This window comes from Manis javanica, chromosome 1, assembly GCF_040802235.1.
Source record: "Manis javanica isolate MJ-LG chromosome 1, MJ_LKY, whole genome shotgun sequence".
Taxonomy (NCBI): Eukaryota; Metazoa; Chordata; class Mammalia; order Pholidota; family Manidae; genus Manis; species Manis javanica.
The window spans coordinates 77,454,974-77,474,483 of record NC_133156.1 but is presented as its reverse complement, the minus strand read 5'-3'; the positions used below and the strand labels follow the sequence as shown (position 1 = coordinate 77,474,483).

The following is a 19,510-nucleotide window of genomic DNA, read 5'->3' as shown; positions in this document are numbered from 1 at the left end:
CTGGCTGTGGGGGCCTGGGGAAGAAGAGTGCCGCTCAGATGCCTCTGCCTCAGGCTTTTGACTGAAAGTTCGGCTCCTCCTCCAGCTCTGGAAAAGAAGAGGTGGGGTTCAGTACTGAGAGTCCTGGCTTTACTCCCCCTTATGGTCCACTGAGGAGCTGGCTATGTCACTCTAGATCCTATGACAAGGCTTCCCTGGAGGATCCTCAAATTCTGTTGGGTGGAGGAAGGGACCCTTCTGCAGAATTTGGGCCCTAGTGGCACTTTCAGGGCAGAACCACCTGCTGAGGCTTCTCCTTGGGTGTGCATCGGGGACCTGCTCTCTGTAACAGCTTTCAGAGCATGCGTTTTATAGGATCCTAGTCAGTGCTGCAAGACACATACTGCCAAGAGAGCTTTTTCTTAATGTATTAGTAAAGTGTTATTTTAAAATAACACCCCTCACCTCCTCTCCCTCTCCAGCCCCAAACAGACCCAGGATCGGCTGAGACAGGAACTTCACTTTCAGAAGTCACTGGCCAAGTTCGCTGTCTAGAAGTTTTCAGCCTACCTCCTGCTCTGCCCCCCTTAAAATTCATTAACAAGCTCCAACCCTCCTGAGGTTTTAATATTCTGGGTACAGCACAGCCAGGGCAGTGCCACGTTCTCTGTGGAGAATCCCAGGCCTACCTAGGAACCCACCTGTGACCCAGCAGGCCAGCAAGCATGGTGTGTGTGATTGGAGCCCTTTGGGCCCAGGGCCCTCCTGCCCTGCCACATGTCCCTCTCTTCTCTGGGCCTCATCCTTTGCCCCACGCCCAGGGACAGTGTCTTTGAACCTAGGCTGACTCATCTTTAGGCTGGGCACTCAAGGCAGGAGGGGAGTGGGAAGCCCTGGCCACCTCCATAAGTCTCAGAGAGCCCACCCTGACTGTCCAATCATGGAGTGTGGGGATGGGGTGAGGTGGGCTACAGTCTGGGAATGAAGAGGGAGGGGAGCAGAGCTGCCTGCAAGTGTTCACCCATCTTTCCTGCCTTTCTTGAAATGAGATGTAAATATATTCATTACAGTGTCATCCCTCTGATGAAAACAGAAAAACATTTTTCTAAGTCTGAAACGTATTTTTCAATTAATTTCAATACGGAGGTCCAAGCACAAGGTGCCCAGTGTGGGAACTGGCCCAGAAGCAGAGGCCCAAGATGTTCAAGACTCTTGCTTCAGGATGCAGAGGTGACAGTGGCAACTTGGCTCTTGCCCAAGAGGGCCAGAAGCATTGCCTGTGGCCTGGGGAACACAGGTAACCCTTCTAAGCCTGGGCCCAAGCCTGGGGTAATCAACACAGCCGTAGGAAAAAGAGTAGGCCTTGCTATAGCGTCACAGGCTAGGTCTAGAAACCAGGAAGCTCTGGGGCTGAACAGAAGGGAGGAGCAAGAGGTGGCTCTGCTCTGTGCTGGGAAGGACCGGGTGGCAGACAATGGGTTTCTCCTCTGTCATCTCCTTGGTGGCTGCGGTAGTCCCCGCCTACATTACACACAGTGAGACAGCCAACTTCTGAGGTCTCTGTGTGTCTCAACCAGACAGACAGGACTTCTCAGGGCCTCGGGGACCCTGTGGTCGCCCGGCTCTCTACTCTCTACTCTCAGGGCACTCAGCTGGGGACCATGCATCTATTCTCAGGCGAGGTTTAGTTAGCAGCGGAGACCACAGCACCCAAACCAGGCACCAAGCCTTCACACAACCTGGAAGTGTCATCTCTGTTGCCAGCGATCTAAACGCTCCCTGGCTGGGCTGACCAGTGACCGCAGCCTGAAGGCTAAGGGCAGAGTGGCCCGGGCTCTCCTCACAGAGCAGAAGGCAACGCCAGTAGTGGGCGGGCTGCCCCAGCCCCGTATCCTGTCGTCTTCAGAACCTGGGAGCTACTGGGCAGAAGGTGACATGAAGCAGGTGGGAATTTCTTCTGCCTGGGTGGCCACCGGAAGGCCCCTGAGCAGTGAATCTGCCTTCGAGCCAAGCGCCAGAGGGAGCCGTGGAACCCCGGTAAAAAGCCTCAGGCAGTCGTAGGCTCTACCGTTGTCTGGGCGGTAGCCCTGCCTTGGCCTGCCTGGCCATCGCAGTCCGAAGGAGTAAAGAGAGTGGGAGAGTAGGGCTGGGCTAACTGGGTGAGCAGAACAGACGTGTTCCCCACAGCCAGAGGAAATGTGTCTTAGCAGCTGGAAGGAGGCCCACACAAGGTGACTTCTCTCTCAAAATTACTTGTGACAGGGAAGTCGAACGTTCCCTTTTCTAACCCAACACTTACTGGGCGACTGAGAACTTCGGGGGCTTTGAAGTAGGTTTTAACTATTTTAGCCACAGCTTTGCTGAAAACATCAAAAAGGCCATCCCGCGCCGTGCTCTCTCCTCCAGGAATCTCTAGGGAATGAGACTGAGCCTCATCCACCACTGAGGGACAAGCAGTGTCAAGGGAATTACAATGTGACCTTTGCCCCTACCCACCCACATCCCCACCTGAGATCAGGCCTGGGGAAAGCCAGGGATGGGCGTCGATCCGGCCACCAGAACCACCTTGGACTTTGGGGCTGTATGCCTCGCGTTAGTTCAGGCTCGCGGTTCACTGGCAGCCGCAAAGGGTCTTGGTCCGCTCCCAGAGGCCTCCACCACCCAGTTTTGCGCTCACGGGCAGTAACCACCTGGAGCCCCTTGATTCGAGCCCACCTGAGCTCGTCTGCTTGGAGTGTGCAAAGTTTATTTTTAAAAATTCCTTCTTCTCCCCCGCCACTCACAGTCAGCCCTTACATTTCCTACAGCGGCAGATCACCTCCCATCAGGCCCTCGATTCCTCAGAACAAATCACCTGAATGTCTCTGCAAATGGGAAAACATGAAGGAGCGTGAGGAGGGTGTGCAGGGAGACACAGGCGGGAAATAATAAAACTCTTGTTAGAGGGCCTGCTCTGGATCCGTGGCGGCACTGGGCCTTTTACTTGGAAAGCCAAAGAGTTGTATTCCTAAATGAGTTAAAGACCCATTTACCTCTGTCGTGTTCTATTCATCAAGCCACAAGTTGAGAGTTCCTAACATGAAACTATTTGTTTGCTTACACAACCAGCTGGGCGCAATTTCACGTCTGAGATATCTATCTGAAAGCGCCTCTCATTTATTATCTCTCCATGTCAGCGAATCCATTTTCCAGCTCTCCCTCCCCACTCCTCCTTCGTAGTTTATTTATTTATTTATGGTGGGACATCTTTGCCTGGGCTTGAAATGCTCCCTGGGGAGCGGCAGTTCCCTGAGCGGTGTCTGCCGCGCCTAGGGCGCGTGGCCCAGGGAGCCGTAGAGGTACGCTCGCCACCCCCCGCTGACCCTAGCTGGCTGAGCGGCCAGGGTGCGGGGCGGGCAGTGGGTGGGCCTGGCCGGACCCTGCGGAATTGCCTTTCTCCCTGGATGTCCTCCCTGATAGCACTCCCAGAGTAAGACGCAACCACCTGTGCGAGGAGGGGTTAGCGGGAAGCCCGGCCGGGGAGTCCAGGAGCCCCTCTCTGAGATGAGGGCCCAAGATACGGATTTGAGAGATGCTTTCACAAAGCCTCACCTAGTTCCATGGGGCTAATTTCTTCTCCCGGGCCGGAGCGCGGAGTGAGTAACCAAGATGTAAATAGTTGTGTGGTGGGTTGGGGGAGGGGGCAGCGCAATTATTGTGTGTGTGGAGGGGAGAAGGCTGCACGTGGTTTCAATTTTGAGGCACAAAGAAATAACATGCAATGCAGAAAATAGGTTTATGAATGTAATTGAGAGGAAAGAAAACAATTAACACGGTGCAAGGTTGCACACTCGATTCTCCACCCCTCGCCTTCTCTTCTACCCCAATTTTGAGAATTCTGAATCATGTGGATAGAATGGGTCTAGGCAGTTGGATCAGGTTGAGGAGGGAATCCCTGATGGAGCTCACAGTGATGGGTGGATAATGGTGTCTATCCTCTCCTAGTCTGCTGGGGCCTTTTCCAATAGAGCTGAAAGCAAGGGATCAGATCCCCAAGACCAGTGTATAAAATACCCCTAGTTGTAAAGATGGAAAGGAGAGGGGTGTCTGTATGGGAGGGGAAAGGGAGAAAGAGTGAGCGAGCGAGGCATTTCTTTAAGACAGACCAGGCTGGTCTCTGCAAGCTACCCTATTGTGTTGATTTAGTAAGACATTTGCTGTATATAACGTTTAAGGCTGATAATATCATTGCGCAGCCAGATAAATAAAGCGTTGGCCCAACCGTGAGGTCAGCGATCGATCTCTGGGCTCAGAGGAAAAAGGAGAGAGACAGGGTCGTGCAGGAGGCTCTGTCTGCGTGCTTGTCAGTCCACACGCAGGAGCCCGAGTGTGTGTGAGCGTCAGGGTGTGAGAGAGAACCAAGTCTTCAGCTGGCCAAGAGGCTCATTAGCATTCCTAACCCATGGACCTGCGCTGACAACTAACAGAGATATCCCGCTCACCACCAGGCCTCCTCTCCTTTTGTCTTCAGATCCGGAGGAGAAAAAGATTTCTCAGTGAAAGCTGGAGTCTGAACTTCCATGTGGTTGATGGAGAATCAGGGTATAAAAAAAGAGGTTCCAGGATCTTGCCTGATCTTTTACTCTGCTTTTAAAAACTTCCCTCCTAAGTAGGAACTTTTCTGCTTTTCTCTCTCAAATTGTAATATGCTTGTTGAAACTCCAAGCTTAAATGAGAGAGAAAATACTCTAAAAATATTTTGCCATTTCTTCTTGTTGACATGCAGAGAGGTAGATGTTTATATGTTTGGCTCACATACACATGTAAAGCTGGTACTTTTACTTTAAGATTCCTAGAACATAGCAACAAGGGTTGTTTGAGCTTTTTGTTTCTCTTTCCTCTGCTTGATTTTATGATGATGAAATTCATTTTATTATCTAGAATAAATATCGTGCTTATTACTTTGTCACTCTCTGTAGTTTAAATAAAGTATACCTTTCAAAATTAAATAGGATCAAATTATGTGTTAAAACTATCAGAAACAAACAATTTTAGAGGCCTCCACTATTCTGAGAAACATGCAGTTTTAATCAACTTACACCTATTTTGGGAAAAGTGTCTTTTAACCATATCTCACAGGAATAAACATGTATCCACTTTGCTTTCTTAGATTCTATGTCTTGAACTCCATCAAACAAGGCAGATAGTTTTACACTGAAGTGTGCAAATTATCCGTGTTGACAGATGTTTGTCACTTAGTAACTTCTTTCCAAGTTTCCCCCCTCCCCTAAGCTTTCTTTCTAGCTTGCTTTGTTGTTTTAAAATATGCATGTCTCTCACTGGAATGCCAGTCACGAGTGCAAACTTTGTGTCCAACCTCCCACATGAAATGATCCTTTTAGAGGGAACTGGATATGTCTCAATCTGCACTTCACTCAAAGCCTCTGGGTATGGGCCACTCACTCACTGGTCCTGGCTCCCAAATAACTCAGCAGAAACAAGTTTCCAACTAAAAATCCCCTTGAATGTCTCCCAGGGAAGAAATATAGCTTCTGTAATTAAAGGAGGCAACGGCCAGAGGGGGAATGCAGCCGGCAGCCAAAAAAAAGTAAGAGTTTTATTTATTTGCTGAATGAAGTTAAGTTGTCATGACCAGCAGGTTTATCCACACTGGAGATGCTGGAGGTTTGTACTGTTGGTGCCCAGGAGGGAGAAATGGGGAGGAAAGGAAGGGAAGGGGAGGATGACATGGAGCAAGGAGCATGAAAGAGAGGAGGACAACTTTGGGGAAGAGAAAATGATCTCTGTGTAACAATGTAGGGAAATTTCCTAGCCCTGGATTTTTGTAAAAACTTGTAGCTGAGGAATATGGGGGTGGGTGTAAGGGAAGGACTCAGAGGAGATGAGGAGGTAATTATATTAAACTCTTAAATGTGGGGTATCATCAAGAACAGGAGGAAACTAACTGATTTCCCTAGAAAAGTAATGTGACAGCAGGAAAATTATTAGCTGTGCTGTCTGGGGTGATGTTGGTATACCGGGTGGGGGGGGGGGGTGGAATTATGAAGAGAGGAACTGGAAAGAGGGGAAGAAGTTCCAGGACTCAAAGCAGAAGTGTCAGAGTCAGAAGCCCTCCACCCTCCTTGGCAAAAGTTGTGCAGTAGGTATGGATGTGATATCTTCCCTAGAAGACATCATCTTTATGCCTTATTTTAATTAGTTTCACCCATTTGAACTGGTTCTTGCAGTAGGATGAAGAACACCTCCCAGTCTCTTTCAGACCATCCTCCTAAAGCTTCAAAACAGAAGGAGTACTCAGGCTGGGCAGCTCATTTCTATTAAAAAGGCAAAACTTTAGCACTGATGAAAAACAGATGAATTTTTTCTCCCTCTCTCTGAAACAGTTACTCTCTTTTACTGATGTGAAATGACGTCAATATTGCCTATCCTATCCCCTTGGAGAGAAGGGAGAGAGGAGGAGATGGAAGGAGGGAGCTGGGAGAAAGAGCTAATGAAAAAGAGAAAGAGCGAGCAGAGAGAAGAAGGAAAGGGAGGGGATGGGGAGGAGAGAATGAGAAAAAATATCCTACACTTTTTGGCTAAAATTCCACAGAGTGGGCAAAACAATGCAGGAGAAGACTGTGATTGATAGGACACCTTTCTCTACTCTCATCCGATCTACATATTCTAACATATGGAAAGCTTACAGGCCCTGTGCACTTATAGAAACCGATAATGCATTAGCTCTCAGCAATATTTACAGCACCACTTTTAATACACACCAGATGGTTCGCGACTGTGCCGCCTCAGCCAGCTCACTCCTCGATTTTACTCGGCGGCACTTTGTTGCAATTACGCTCCATGCTGAGACCAATTTTATTGGTGACCTATTTTTCATATTTGCAGCATTTTATGTTAAAAACCTCCTCTCTGGCCTTTTTGTAAAGGGCAGCGCTCGGGAAGGGAGAGCTTAGGAGGACGGCGGGGCTGTCTGGGTGGATATTAATATTTATCATGATGTTACATACCTCGGGTTTAAGTGAGTAAATCGGATAGACATAAATAGTCCGGTCATTACGTTTGTTCACTCACCCCCTGTTTGTCAGACCCCCACGGACTGTCTGCACGGCGCGCTTGCTTCAGAGTCAATACATCGGACCATAAATATTGTATTCCATTCATTATCACGCCACTGGCTTATCCTGGGCGCCGGCATCCTCGAGCGACGCAGGGCAAATGAGGACGCTTCCTGAGCGCGTTTCTAAACTGGGAACCCCGCTGAAATTTCCGCGGTGCCTGGGAATTCCTAGAGCCTGAGCGCCTGGCTCAACTCAGGCTGGGCCTGGGGCTGGCGTGCGGGGGAGGGGGCTGCGGCGAGCGCAGGCCGGACGCCGCCAGAGTGCTCAGTACCTGTTATCTTGCTACGCAGAAGGCCGCAGGGAGAATCCCATTTGGCACGCTGGGAAAGGCTTTCAACTTTATCTCCCGCCACGTAAATATCCCCGAGTGCCCGACTAAGGGACTTTATTTTGCGCAGAACAATATAAATACCGTATTTGCTACAGCGCAGGTGTGTTCTTCGCCCCAAACTCTCTTTTTTTCCCTCGTTTATAGTAACCCTTTATACTCCCTTCCCCTGGTGAAAAAATCACAGATGTTTACTTTATTGATACAACCTATATACCATGGTTAGGCTGAGAATAATATGCCTCAACTAACAGTCATTTAGCAAATAATAAAGGCGTTCTGGATGCTTTCCAACGTTACACATGTACTTGGTCATAAAATGATACGTGAAAAAATTAACATCTGCTTTCCTAAAATAAAGTGTGCCAAGTAGCTTTTTATGAATGCTTTCCTCATTTTAAAAAGAAATATGGAGAGATAAACTGGCACCCAGATGTATAGCATATTTATAATGGTTTTAGGATTTAAAGGTAGCTATTCATTGCACAAGCCATTTAAAAACTGACGGTTTAAAAGCTACTTAACCCCAGACATCTTTGAATCCTGAAGAGTCTTCCAAATTTTATTATTTAAAGAGGAATTTACTGTACTTTATTTGTGTATCAAGGCAGAACTATGCTCAAGTCAGGGCACTGCAGCCTGAGCTCAACAGAAATTCCAACTCGCCTTTATTTACCTAATTTCTCAGCAAGGTTCCCAGGCCCTTAAGAAGGCAGAGCTGGAAAGTTTAGTTGGGCTCTTTTTTTGTTGTTGTTTAATTCCACTATTAGGAAATGAGGCCTACCTTTGAATTATTTCATTAGGATTTGGCCTTTTGGGGGAAGGGGTGGGAACCATAATCATTAGTGGCTTTTTATTATTTCTACAATAAATGGCTAGATTCTTTGTTGAATAAGCTGCTTGAATGTTTTGCAGATGTTCCACTTAGACCAAATCTGACCCCCTATTTCCTCCCAAATAAGTCGCTTAAACTCTCCCACCAGTGCGTTTACTCGAGAGCACTCCTCCATCCTGGGAAGTTAAGAAGTGTAGGACATATTCTTATTAAATTCCCACCTAACTGCACACATGCTACACACACATACATTTAGACACACTCCCACTCCCACCCACCGAGCCTCTGAGCGTGGCAGAGGGTAAGAGGAGAGAAAAAAAAGATCAGAAACTGGTGAGGCGGAATGGAAAGGCGGAGGGAAGTAAGCCCTATGGTTACACCCCTGTACGGAGGCGTACCCTCCCTGGGCCCCTCACCCCCCTCCGAGCCTTCGGTGTGAGACACTGGGGGTGGCCCAGGTCTGCTTCCCCCAAAGCGCTGGGTATCTGGATTTGCGAATACTGGGGCTTTCCGCCCAAGGCGTTCGGGCGGTGCTCTGAGCTGGGCCAAGCGGGCTAGCCCCGCAGCGCTCCCTGAGCGCCCTCCCGCAGCAGTGCGCCCGCCGAGCGGCCGTGCGTGGGCCCCCAGGGGCTCAACAGAGGGCTCCCAGGGCTCGGGGCGCGCGCGGGACGCGTCGCGGGCCCGCCGCGGGGAGAGGTGGCCAGCCCGGCGTGCAAGGTGGCGTCTCCGCAAGAGAAGCGCGGCCGCCCGGGGACTGCCGCGCCGGGCCGCACCGCCGGGCAGAGAAGTATTTGTCTGACTCCACGTTGGAGAAGTGGCACCTCTCCCCTTTCCAGCTCTTACTTGAAAAGCACTTGGAAGAAATTGTGTGTGCGGGGAGGGTCGCGGGGTGGGCCGGGGCCAGGCTGCGAGGCTGGGTGGGGGGCGGCCTGTGGGTGGAGGGGGAGGAGGGGGAAGAAACAGCTCCTTTCTGAGTGACAGGACTCCTTTTCAAAGGGCAGAAAGGAGTAAAAAAAAAAAAAAAATCCTGGTATGAATGGGAGAATTTTCAGGGTTCCGCAGTTACTTTCCATCCTCCCCCTTTAAAGACAGAGATCTTTCTTTTTTTTCCCTTTTCTTTCCTTCCCTTTTTTTAGGTAGGAAGTGCCTGTGTAAACGTGTCTTGGAGTGTTTCAGGAGAAAGAACGGTCCATTAGCTTTAAAAAAATCTTCTTGGGTTGGTAAAAATTGCTGAAACGCTTGAACATGTGTTTGTGCACCGACTGGCCACAGAGGGTAAGTCAGCAGACGAGTGACGCCCTCAGACAGGGGTCTGCAGTTAAAGATGCTGTACTTGTGAGGGAGAGAAAGGGAGTGTTTTCAAAGTTCTCCCATATCCCAGTAACAAAACCTGGCACATCTTTACTTTTTACTAGTAAAGAGATAATGTCTTTATTTGAACACGTCTAAGGTGATTACTAGATGCCTGTGTTAGAAATCAGGTTGGGAGAAGAAAACTCACACACACACACACACACACACACACACACACACACACACACACACATTTTTAAAAGCCTGCCTGTATTTATAACTTAATCTTAGAAACACTTTTATTATTTCCATTCTCAATCCCAGCTGCTTGTTGCTGTTGAAGGACCATGCCTTATAGAGAAGAAAATCTTTTTAAAAGATTTAAACCCGCAGTACTCAGTTGTTTGTTGTTATTATCATGATTATGATGGTTATTATGTCATCCCTCCTTTTTGCACTTGATCTGATGAGAGAACTTTTTTAAAGAGTGTGAAATGAAGGACACAAAGACAGTATATCAGTGAAAAGAAGAAAGTGGCCCTTTTAATGAGAACTAAAGAAAACCCAAATGTAGATGAAGTGTACCGTAAAAACTGCTTCAAAGTCCATCGTAATTCCCTTGGGCTCAGTCATCATGAACATGTGATAATTGGGAATTCTGCATGGAGGTAAGGTAGCCACGGGGTGGGGAGTCATGTAGATGCGCCTCCCGCCTTACAATTTCAAATGTATTTTAAACAAGACCTTGGAGATCTTACAGAACTCAGATTTGGCTACTTCACTTTCAAATATTACCTGCCCATCAAAGTAAAATTTTTTTTCTTCCTGAGTAACTATGCTCACTAAGGGAGCTTCATCTTCTGCCCCACCCTACTCCCCAGCAGGTTGGTATATGCTGGGCCATATTCTGGGTTTTGACTATTATTTTGTGATCGACTCTGTTTCATTTTCTATTTATTTTTGGACCCCAGCCTTTCTGGATCACAAAAGTCCCCACAAGCAACACAGCAATAAATCCAAGCAAAAATAAGACAGATTTCCTCATCGATGTGTAATAAAGTTAAAGGACATTGTTTTGTCAGACAAGCGCTAAGTAGAAAATAAATCTCAGAGTCTGGGGAAACAAAACAGAGCGCTGCTGGCATGTGTGTAAATTTACTTTTAAAAGCAATAAATCAATGTTAAATTAAACAGCTGGGTACCCTGTCTAGTCGAAGGTTCTGTGTTTAAGAAGACCTTGATGGGAGAAATGTGCTATTTAATGAGACACCAAAAAAAAAAGTTAAATTTTTATTGTGATCTGAGGCAGGACTGGCCTGGCAAGTTCTCTGAACTTCAGAAAGGAAGAGGGGAAAAAGAGACAGTATGGATTGTATCTAATTTCCAACCTCAGATCTTTACACGTTTTCAGGCATAAGAAGACAAGGAAGTTTCATAGCAATGTTTTAGATGTAGTGTAAACTGTCGATTAAGCTCTGACATCCTCTCTGTTGGCTTAGGTTTGTTGGATGGGTTATGACTTTAGTGGGATTTTTTCCTGTAAGTACTATAACCTGTAGAAATATTTTAATGAGCATGTTGAGCATATACTTATCTAATGCTTTCTTTATTCTCGTAGTGGTAGTTTTGCGCAGTAAATAGCATAGTAGAAAAATAGAGAACTGTTATTTCGTATACTATATTATGCCATTTTCAATGGGAAACAGACCTGAGATGATTGAAGTAGCATTTAAAACTCAACTGGAGTATTTTAATATTTATTATTTAAGGATTTTTTGTTTGGTTGGTTGTTTTTTCTTTTCTTTTTTTTTCTGAAAACTCTTCACTAGGAAAAACTGTGTGGGTGGGTGGGGGGTAGGGGACAGAACAATGGAAAACCTGAGCTCTGGCCCTGTATTCTAAGGGCAATGTGAACCGATGAGTCATCACAAAGGCAATATTCAATAGCAGGAAATTAGGAGTAGTTTAAGGCTAGATGTATGTACGCTGGATTTTCCCCCCAAGTCTTGAAGTGAAATTCCAGAAAGAGTCAACGGAGGTACTTTAGCAAGCAGACATATTGAGGTGAGCCCTCTTAGTCTTTTGAATTCAGATCGACTGGTTTAAAAGAAAAATATGAGGTTCTTGCCTATACAGAAACCAGCAGATTATTCTTTACTTTCTTCATATCACAATCTCAGAAGCTTTAGAACCAGTTGCACAGAATCTTTATAGTTAGGTAACAGCACTCAAACCTAAAAAATTCTCCTCCCTCCCCCGCAAGCTACAAACTAACGGGTTATTTGGCAGCATCCTAGCTACCTTTGACTTTTCTTCAGTCAAAGGAAATATCAAAGACCTGGTTGTCTGGAGAGGAATAAAGTTATACTATTTATATTTAGAAGGCAGCATTCGGTTTCCATGACCATCCGTGGCATGTTAAGTAAATCTGCGTCTTATGCCACTCAGAGATAGCTTGGCTTGCCTGTAAGGAGACGTCTGGGCAGTCTTGTAAACTCAGAATGACTTCTCAGATCCTGCTAGGTTTTCCCAGCGATGTGTATTGCTCTGCGCTGAGGCTCTGGGAGACATGTCAGCCCAAGGTGAGACTTTCAGGCACTGCTCTTTGTCCCCATCTGGAAAAGAAGGTGCAGAATTAGTTAGACTGGGCTGGTTTGGGGGTGATGTGGGGTGGGAACCGAACGGCCGCTTGTTCTAATTAGAGACAATAAGCAACCCTGTGAGGAGCTGTCCTTTAGCCTTAGCTTGAGGCAGAACAGGTCTGGTTTGTTTGAACTGGCTGGTATGGTGAAGAGCAGAAACTTGCAGGTAGTGCTGGGCTCAGGTGAGACTGGGCCTGTGGTTCAGTCGCAGCAAGTGCATCTCCAAGTCCCCTTTTGCTTTTCAATTCCCTGATCTCTGCGCTGTGTGCTTGACTTTGATTCTAACTTTGCTTGCTAGATGGCGCTCGGTGTCTCAGGACCCTCCGTTTCAGTATTAAAGCGGCTTTTTAGCACCGTTGTTCTCAACTAGTTGTGGGCATTTGATTATCATAGGGCTGGTAATGTTATCATTATCCTTGTTTTTGTCACCCTTGTTCACTTTTTGATTAAGGTAGCATCCAGGTGGGAGCTGCCCATCTTAATCTGTGTAATAATAAAATTTAGCGAAACTTTGCACCTGAATTTAGGGCACATTTATGGTTCAATTACTCGTTCTGAGGCATTTCAGAAAGCACTTTAGTAACTTTTCCTCCAGTAATCTGATTGAGGTTTTCAGGAAGAAGATAAATCAGCAGGTCCAGATGGTTATTTACAATCCTTGAGGTTTACCACCAGAGTCCACCTCCTGCTCCCACCACTACCATTCACTACCATTTCAGGATGAATTAAGCTGGTCTTAGGGAACTTACTACTTTCATTTATCACTGTAGTATATCATTAATGGATTTTTAAAGTATTAGAATTTGTTTAAACTCAAATACTGAAATTCATGTCCAAAAAGAGTTGTGTTTTAATATTAGTAATAAAAGCCACCACAGAGCTTGTTTCACATGAAGAATGATTTATGGATTCTAATGTATATTTATTTTAATCATTGGGTGATTCTTCTCACATATTCAAAACATTTTTTAGAAACTCCTTTGTGCTGAAGCACAAAGAGACAGAAAATCAATAGTTCTAAGTTTCTGATGGAAAAAATTAAGATGAGCCCAAAGGATTTGGATATTGTTTTGTCGAATGAAGATGTCACTTTGCCGGCACCTGCTGCTTTCATACCAATGTGTGTCCCTTGAAGAAAAGGTTGCCAGCGAGAAAGGCAAAAAACAAAAAACAAAAACAAAAAAACAACCTTTCAATGGACATTTTACAAACACTTTAGCAAAAGAGAGTTTAACTTGTTACTTGCTTTTCAGATTTAAGGAACTTATTTGTATAGAACTGTTCCACCTTTGGGAAAATCAGTAACACTCCGAGTTGGATGGTTTGGAAACCTTTTGTCAAAGTTTGGCTGCTTTGGTGAAGTACCCCGCAAAGTCTCTCTCTAGGTGTTAGGCTGAAACTAGCAGGCGCTGAAAACCTAAAGCAGAAAATTTACAACTTGATCAGCCCCAGCCACACACCAAAAAACCCGCTACTGGTGCAAACATATGTTCCAGATTAAGTTAAGCAAATGGCTCTCGTTTTCTCAGGGTTGAAAGTTGATCATGAAAATTCAAATTTGAGTGAGATGTGCTTCCAGTGGATCACTGGACCCTCAAGCACTGTTTGCTCAAGAGATTTCCTGTATTTTATAACTTGCTGGAGAACTTAGTTGAGAATCTCCTGAAAATTGAATCCAACCAAGTATTAGTTTCTGGGAACAAACATAGTTTTAAAAGTTGGCTAAGTTGAAAACTAGGTATGTTCTTTCCTCTAATGTGCAACTGCTAGATAGCGAATGTGTAACTCAGTTCTTCTAATGCTTTGTCTATTTCCTCACATACATACTAACTTTAAAAAGCAAAAATTAAACTGTCAGATTTATTTTAAAGTTCCGTTAAAGTTTCATTCGCCAGAGGAGTGGGCGATTTATTTCACAGCATGAGAAAAAATAAAGGAGTGCTACCAAAGCCTTTAATTATGTCAGGAGAGACTGAAATCATGGTGTTTCTTTTAATGGGGGTAACTGTCTTTTGCAACTTCCCTGTGGTCGTCCAGCCATCTCCCAGCTCGATTATTTGAAGACCAGCCTAGCTACAGATGTCTTATAAGAAAATTTAGAATTAACTACCAACTCTCCAAGATAGCTAACTTCCTGGGCAGGTTGCAGAGATGCAGCCAGGCATATGACCTTCCTACTTAAATCACCGGAGTTCAAAGTCGCTCCCTAGTACCTCCCCAAATTTGAATGATCATCCTGCAGATTTTAACCAGTATTGTCATGTTGAAGCTTGGTAGTTATTGTTTATACTTCTACCCTCCCCAAGGGGTCTTGGCAAGTGTTTAACAGATTATTGATTTCCAAGAAACGAAATAAAGAAGCCTGTTCTTTTATAACATATGAAATACACACTTTTCTTTAAATAGGCAGTATGTTTGACATTGACAAATGGGCAAGAGACAAGGAAACTTATTTGAAAAGACTTTGAAGGGGAAAAAATGGATAGAACAGCAACAATGCCATAGAGGAGTAGGCTGGAATTAAAGGAAAAACTTAGATAACAGGGCTGGTGGTGGCTATCTGCTGTAAAATGGTTAAAAGTTTCAATAAATATACAGGTGGTGAGGAAACAGTGTTAGAGAAGATTCTTTCAGGGGGACCTAATCAGTATCAGTTTTGATGTATTTATTTATCTTATTGAGTTTTTTTGTACTTCTTTTCTTCACATTTTTCTCTGGCAAAGTGGTCCTGAAATACTGAGAATAACTCAGAAAAGTCTCGGAAAGAAGAATACATATATTTTTAAAGTAAGAAATTCCTGACAAATCAAACAGAGATATTTGCTACCCCATCCACCACCAGGTCATAAGGGAAATAATCACCAGTAAAGGAAAGAGATTCCCCAAAGCCCATATGGAGGAAACAAATGCTAGACACCCAGGAATTCAGGAAGTGCTATCTATTTCTTTCCAAATCTCTACAATTTCCATGCACCAACAAAGGAAAACCTCCTGTTTCCCCCCACATCTCGTTCCTTTTTTCTTGCTCTTGAACCTCTGGAAGGTGAGAATGAAATATTTTGTTTATCAAGATGGAAGCTCAGATCATGGAATGAGGTCGTGAAAAATATACCAGCCAAAAAGACATGCAAACATTATGGAGAAATTTCAGTTGTGGGTTCAGATGTTGAAAGGTGGATCCCAGTCTAGAATAAGCGAGTCTCCCAGTCACTATTCAACAGGTCCCCTTTGCTACCCTACACCCTTCAGCTGCCAAACTGCGTCAATATGAGTTGTCCTCAGGTTCGTAGAAGGGTCGTGCCGCTAGTTTAAACAGTTGCCGGAATGACCTGAGTTTCTTTAGGAGCACGGACTTGTCTTAGAATCTGGGCAAAACGACTCGAGATTGCAAGAATGACCAAACCACGAGGAAAAACTCTTTGGGGAGGACCCAGAAGTGACTTTGCACACTAAAAAGGGGCAAAACTGTGTAAGCAGTGCTGTGTGAAAAAAGAGCCCAAATAGTGAATCTGTGAAATAGTTAATAAAATATTTGTGTGTTTTAAGGAATAGAAAAATAGAGTGAGTAATTCATGGAAAATTTTCTTTGCAATACTCTATCAAATACAAATACAGAACAATCTTACCCTGAAATGTATTGTAATTCATGTTACTATACAAAAGCAATTTTGAAATTGGTTTATCAAGGCTACTTTATAGGAAAGAAACCCTTTAATTTAAGACACCAGGGTTCTCTCCCTTTTTCGCTTTGTCTTTTCTGGTAAAGTTTGTATTAAGTTGGTTTGAAACTATTTTTGTACAATAGACACTTAATAGAAATTTGTTTTTGGCCATCTCACCTGCTCTAAATGTAGTATTTTTGTCCTCAAAGTCAGTTCAAGAGGGTAGATGACTAGAATAGGGTTCCTGTGGGAGGGAAGAGATTTCACTCAAAGCCCCACAAGTGAAGCGAGCTTCAGTAAAGCAAGGTGCAATTTGAAATCTTTAAAACCTGGTCTTGTCTTAGAAATGGTGACTTACGTGTTGCTAAGGGGATCATGCAATGAAAAAGATACCACATGGAAGTAATCCTCCGTTATTGTACTTTGCTTAAAGCGACAGTAAAAAAGAAAGCCTAAACGGAGACGAGTCGAAATTCAGAGCTTGGAGTTGAGGTCTGCAAGTGGGAGAAGAGGTGGTGGTGGGTACTGAGACAGACGCGCCCCTTTTTAGTGCTGTCAAGTAAGTTGCTGTCAGGCTTTTTAGCGCGCCTCCGGCTGGGCGCCTGGCTGCACAGCTCCCTCCCTCGGGGCGGTGATTAACCAGTACCTGGGCGCTCCCGACCGTTCAGACAGCTTCAGTCACCCGCAGAGCCCTGAGCCCAAGGGCCCGGTGGGGCTGGACCTCCTGAAGCACAGGGCTCTCGCAACTGAGATCACCAGCCTAGAGAGAATGCGCTCAGAGTGAGGATCTCTTAAACCCGGGCCAAGTAGATCTGGCTGCCTTCGGGGTGGTGGTGAAAAGTTGGCCAAATAAAAGTTGTGGGTGTAAGACTTCTTCCACAAAAATGACTGAGAGGGGCGCTGCATTCATCATAAAATAGATCCAAGTTCGGGAAGCAGGCTAAGTGGTGTGTCAACTCTGAGGCAGTCTGATAGCACTGGACATGGAGTAAGCACGACTCTCCGCCCACAGACTATACTTTTAAAACTCTTTGTGGCTTTGGCTCAGATTCTAGGATCTCAAGGGCCAGGTTCCTACGGTGAGGGAGTTGTCGGAGAGCGGAATCAGGCGAGCGCCGGAACCTCGGGGTTCTGGTGGCGGGGAGAGGGAAGCGGGTGGGGGGTGGGGGTGGGGGCGAGCCGGCCGCTGTCCATGGTGCTGGGAAGACGGCGGCGCCCTTTCTCTGTGCCCACACGGAGCTCAGGTGTAAAAAGGGGAAGAGAAACCGACAGCTCGTGCGGCTGGGAATTTTTCCTCCCCGCAAATGTGGAAAACATGCATGTGACTGCACAATTTAAACTGTATTTTAAGAGCGTTCTACTCTACTCAGTCTATACAGTTTAGTCAGACAGCAGCGTTAACTAGTCATCATAAGATGGTTTCCTCCTTAAAATGTTCCATATTTCAAAGTAATGTAATAATTAATTCTTGATGTACAAAGTAAAGAAGGTGGAAAGAAAAACGGTGATTTCAGATTTCAAACATATCCAAAGGAACTTAACTATTTCCAGATTAGATAGGATATAAAAGCACAGCATGAATTGCCTGTTACATGAGTTTATTGAGAAAGTATTAAAAATATATAGATCCCATTTCATTTAATTTTCTGAACTCCATGCTGGCCAAATGCCGCAGTTATATTTTTGTCAGTTAGAATAAAAGGAGAGATTTACCTATGTAGCGTGTGTGTGTGTAAATTTGAAATGGCTAAGATTTCATTCTAAGTTCTAAAATGGAACTCTAAGAACTGCATTCTCTTGAAACAAATTTCATGTCTTAAAAGGGGACCAGAAAGAAAGCAGGATGAAGAAATTATTTCAAAGTTAGGATAAGGAACTAAATAGACATATAGCCTACCTAGTAGGTAAATGACACTTTTATGGGGAAATAAAACCTTATACATGTATGCTTTTATACGTGTGTAAATTAAATTAAAAAAAGAAAAGTATATATATATATGTGTACACACACACATATGTTTGGTCAAGCCAGAATTGTGAAAAATAAGAAAAAAATATCTTTATTGTGTTGATCTTGAAAATCTTAGCCTTGGCAACTGGAATCCATGTGACAATGAAGAAGGAAAAGGACAAGAATTTAAGCAGCTGACACAATGTTCAGCAGCAACTGACAGCATCTCATTTGATAGTTGATATCAAGCACTAGATCAATATTTGTGAGATCAATGCAATTTTAATGGTTTTCTTTCAAAACTGTATGAAAGCCAAATTGTGACACTCTCCACTAGGGTTATTTTTAGAGCTAGTTGTTCCAGTGGATGGTATTAAGGAATTTACTGAGGCAAAGCAAGGGCAAAACAAAAACAAAAAAGAAAATAACAACAAAAAACCCCCCCACCACAAACAAACCATCAATATTTCTTCACTTGATAACTCTTGATTATCTAAGTACCCAGAGAAGGTGTGAACATTTATTGGAAAAAAGCCATTTAAAATTATTATTTAAAAAAAAAGAAAAGAAAAGAAGCCTTGGAAAATTATTTAGAGGTACATGAAGATCAACTGGGTCACAGATAGGTTTTCAGACACAATGGAATTAAGTGAGTAGAAAAAAAAAGAAAATGGTAAAACAGAAAGAAAACCTAGGCCTTTCAGCTATAGGGTCAATCCTCTCATGTGTGGAATTCAGTGGTAAAGAACAGATTTTTATGTGTCCCCAGCAGAGCAGAAACCTGAGAGTCCTATCTGAAGCTCACAGAAAGGTTCCCGCAAGGGTCAAATAGAGAAAAATAAGGTAATTAGATACATATATTGTCTTACTTTCAAGAGTTACCTTAAAAATAACATGCAAATTAATCTAACAGTCACATAGGTCCTTAACCTATAAATCTTTAAACAGTAATTTGTGGGGGAGGTGTCAACCTTTTATTTTTGTCTTTACTGCTTAGTCACACAGCAGCATTAACTCATTTGCTCACTCATTTTTGTTTGATAAAAATGCTAAACTTGTATTTATTTGTTTTTACAGATTCAATTTTGACGAATTTTCACCTAAAGGAATACAAGCTCTTCAGTCCAAACAGCAATTTGTGGAATGGTGCATAGGGAATATGGCTAGGTGAACATTTCAGAAAGGACAGTAAGAGGGTGAGATGTGATTGTAGATAGTGTTCCTGATGAGCAGATGCTTAAGTTTTTAGACTAAAAGAGATAAAAAATGCTTTTCATTTGTAATTCAACTTTAAAAACTTGGGAGAATTAGTTTCTTTTTCTCTTGAAATAGTAGAAACATTTCAGGAAATTTCTGATGCCTGACCTAAAGACCTCTCATTCTTCCTCAATATAGAGAATAAAATACTTCAAAACTACGCAATTTTAAAATTTTATTCCTTAATTTTTTCCTGTTTTTCTCAAAGAGAATTGCCTGATGAAGAAACTGTTAATACATTACAAACATACCACTTCAAATTAAAGGCACTGTATTATATATATGATCTTAAATGAAATTCATACCTACGTCTTTTTGCAGTAGAGTTAAATCATGCATCTAGTATGTTCTTTAACATTTTCCAGGATTTTAATAATTCCATAACAAACAGTCACTCCCTGCATGCGTCTCTATGCTCTATTGTGTTTCAAGTCTGGCAGATTGC

At 44.1% G+C, this 19,510-nt stretch overlaps 1 protein-coding gene and 1 long non-coding RNA gene across 2 annotated transcripts in view; one reads left to right on the top strand and one right to left on the bottom strand.

The window, feature by feature from the left end:
* The first annotated feature begins 5,400 nt into the window (after nucleotides 1–5,400).
* LOC118971248 (uncharacterized) lies at nucleotides 5,401–19,418 on the top strand. The gene is made up of 4 exons (XR_005059601.2): nucleotides 5,401–5,566; nucleotides 9,397–9,535; nucleotides 18,581–18,651; nucleotides 18,886–19,418. It is a non-coding gene; the product is annotated as an uncharacterized lncRNA (long non-coding RNA).
* ARB2A (ARB2 cotranscriptional regulator A) overlaps nucleotides 11,913–19,510 on the bottom strand; it is a 465,105-nt gene continuing 457,507 nt past the window's right edge. Inside the window, exon 11 of the mRNA XM_073233970.1 lies at nucleotides 11,913–12,168. Coding sequence (XP_073090071.1) covers nucleotides 12,050–12,168 — 119 coding nt within the window. The 3' untranslated portion in view covers nucleotides 11,913–12,049. The remainder of the gene's footprint in view (nucleotides 12,169–19,510) is intronic.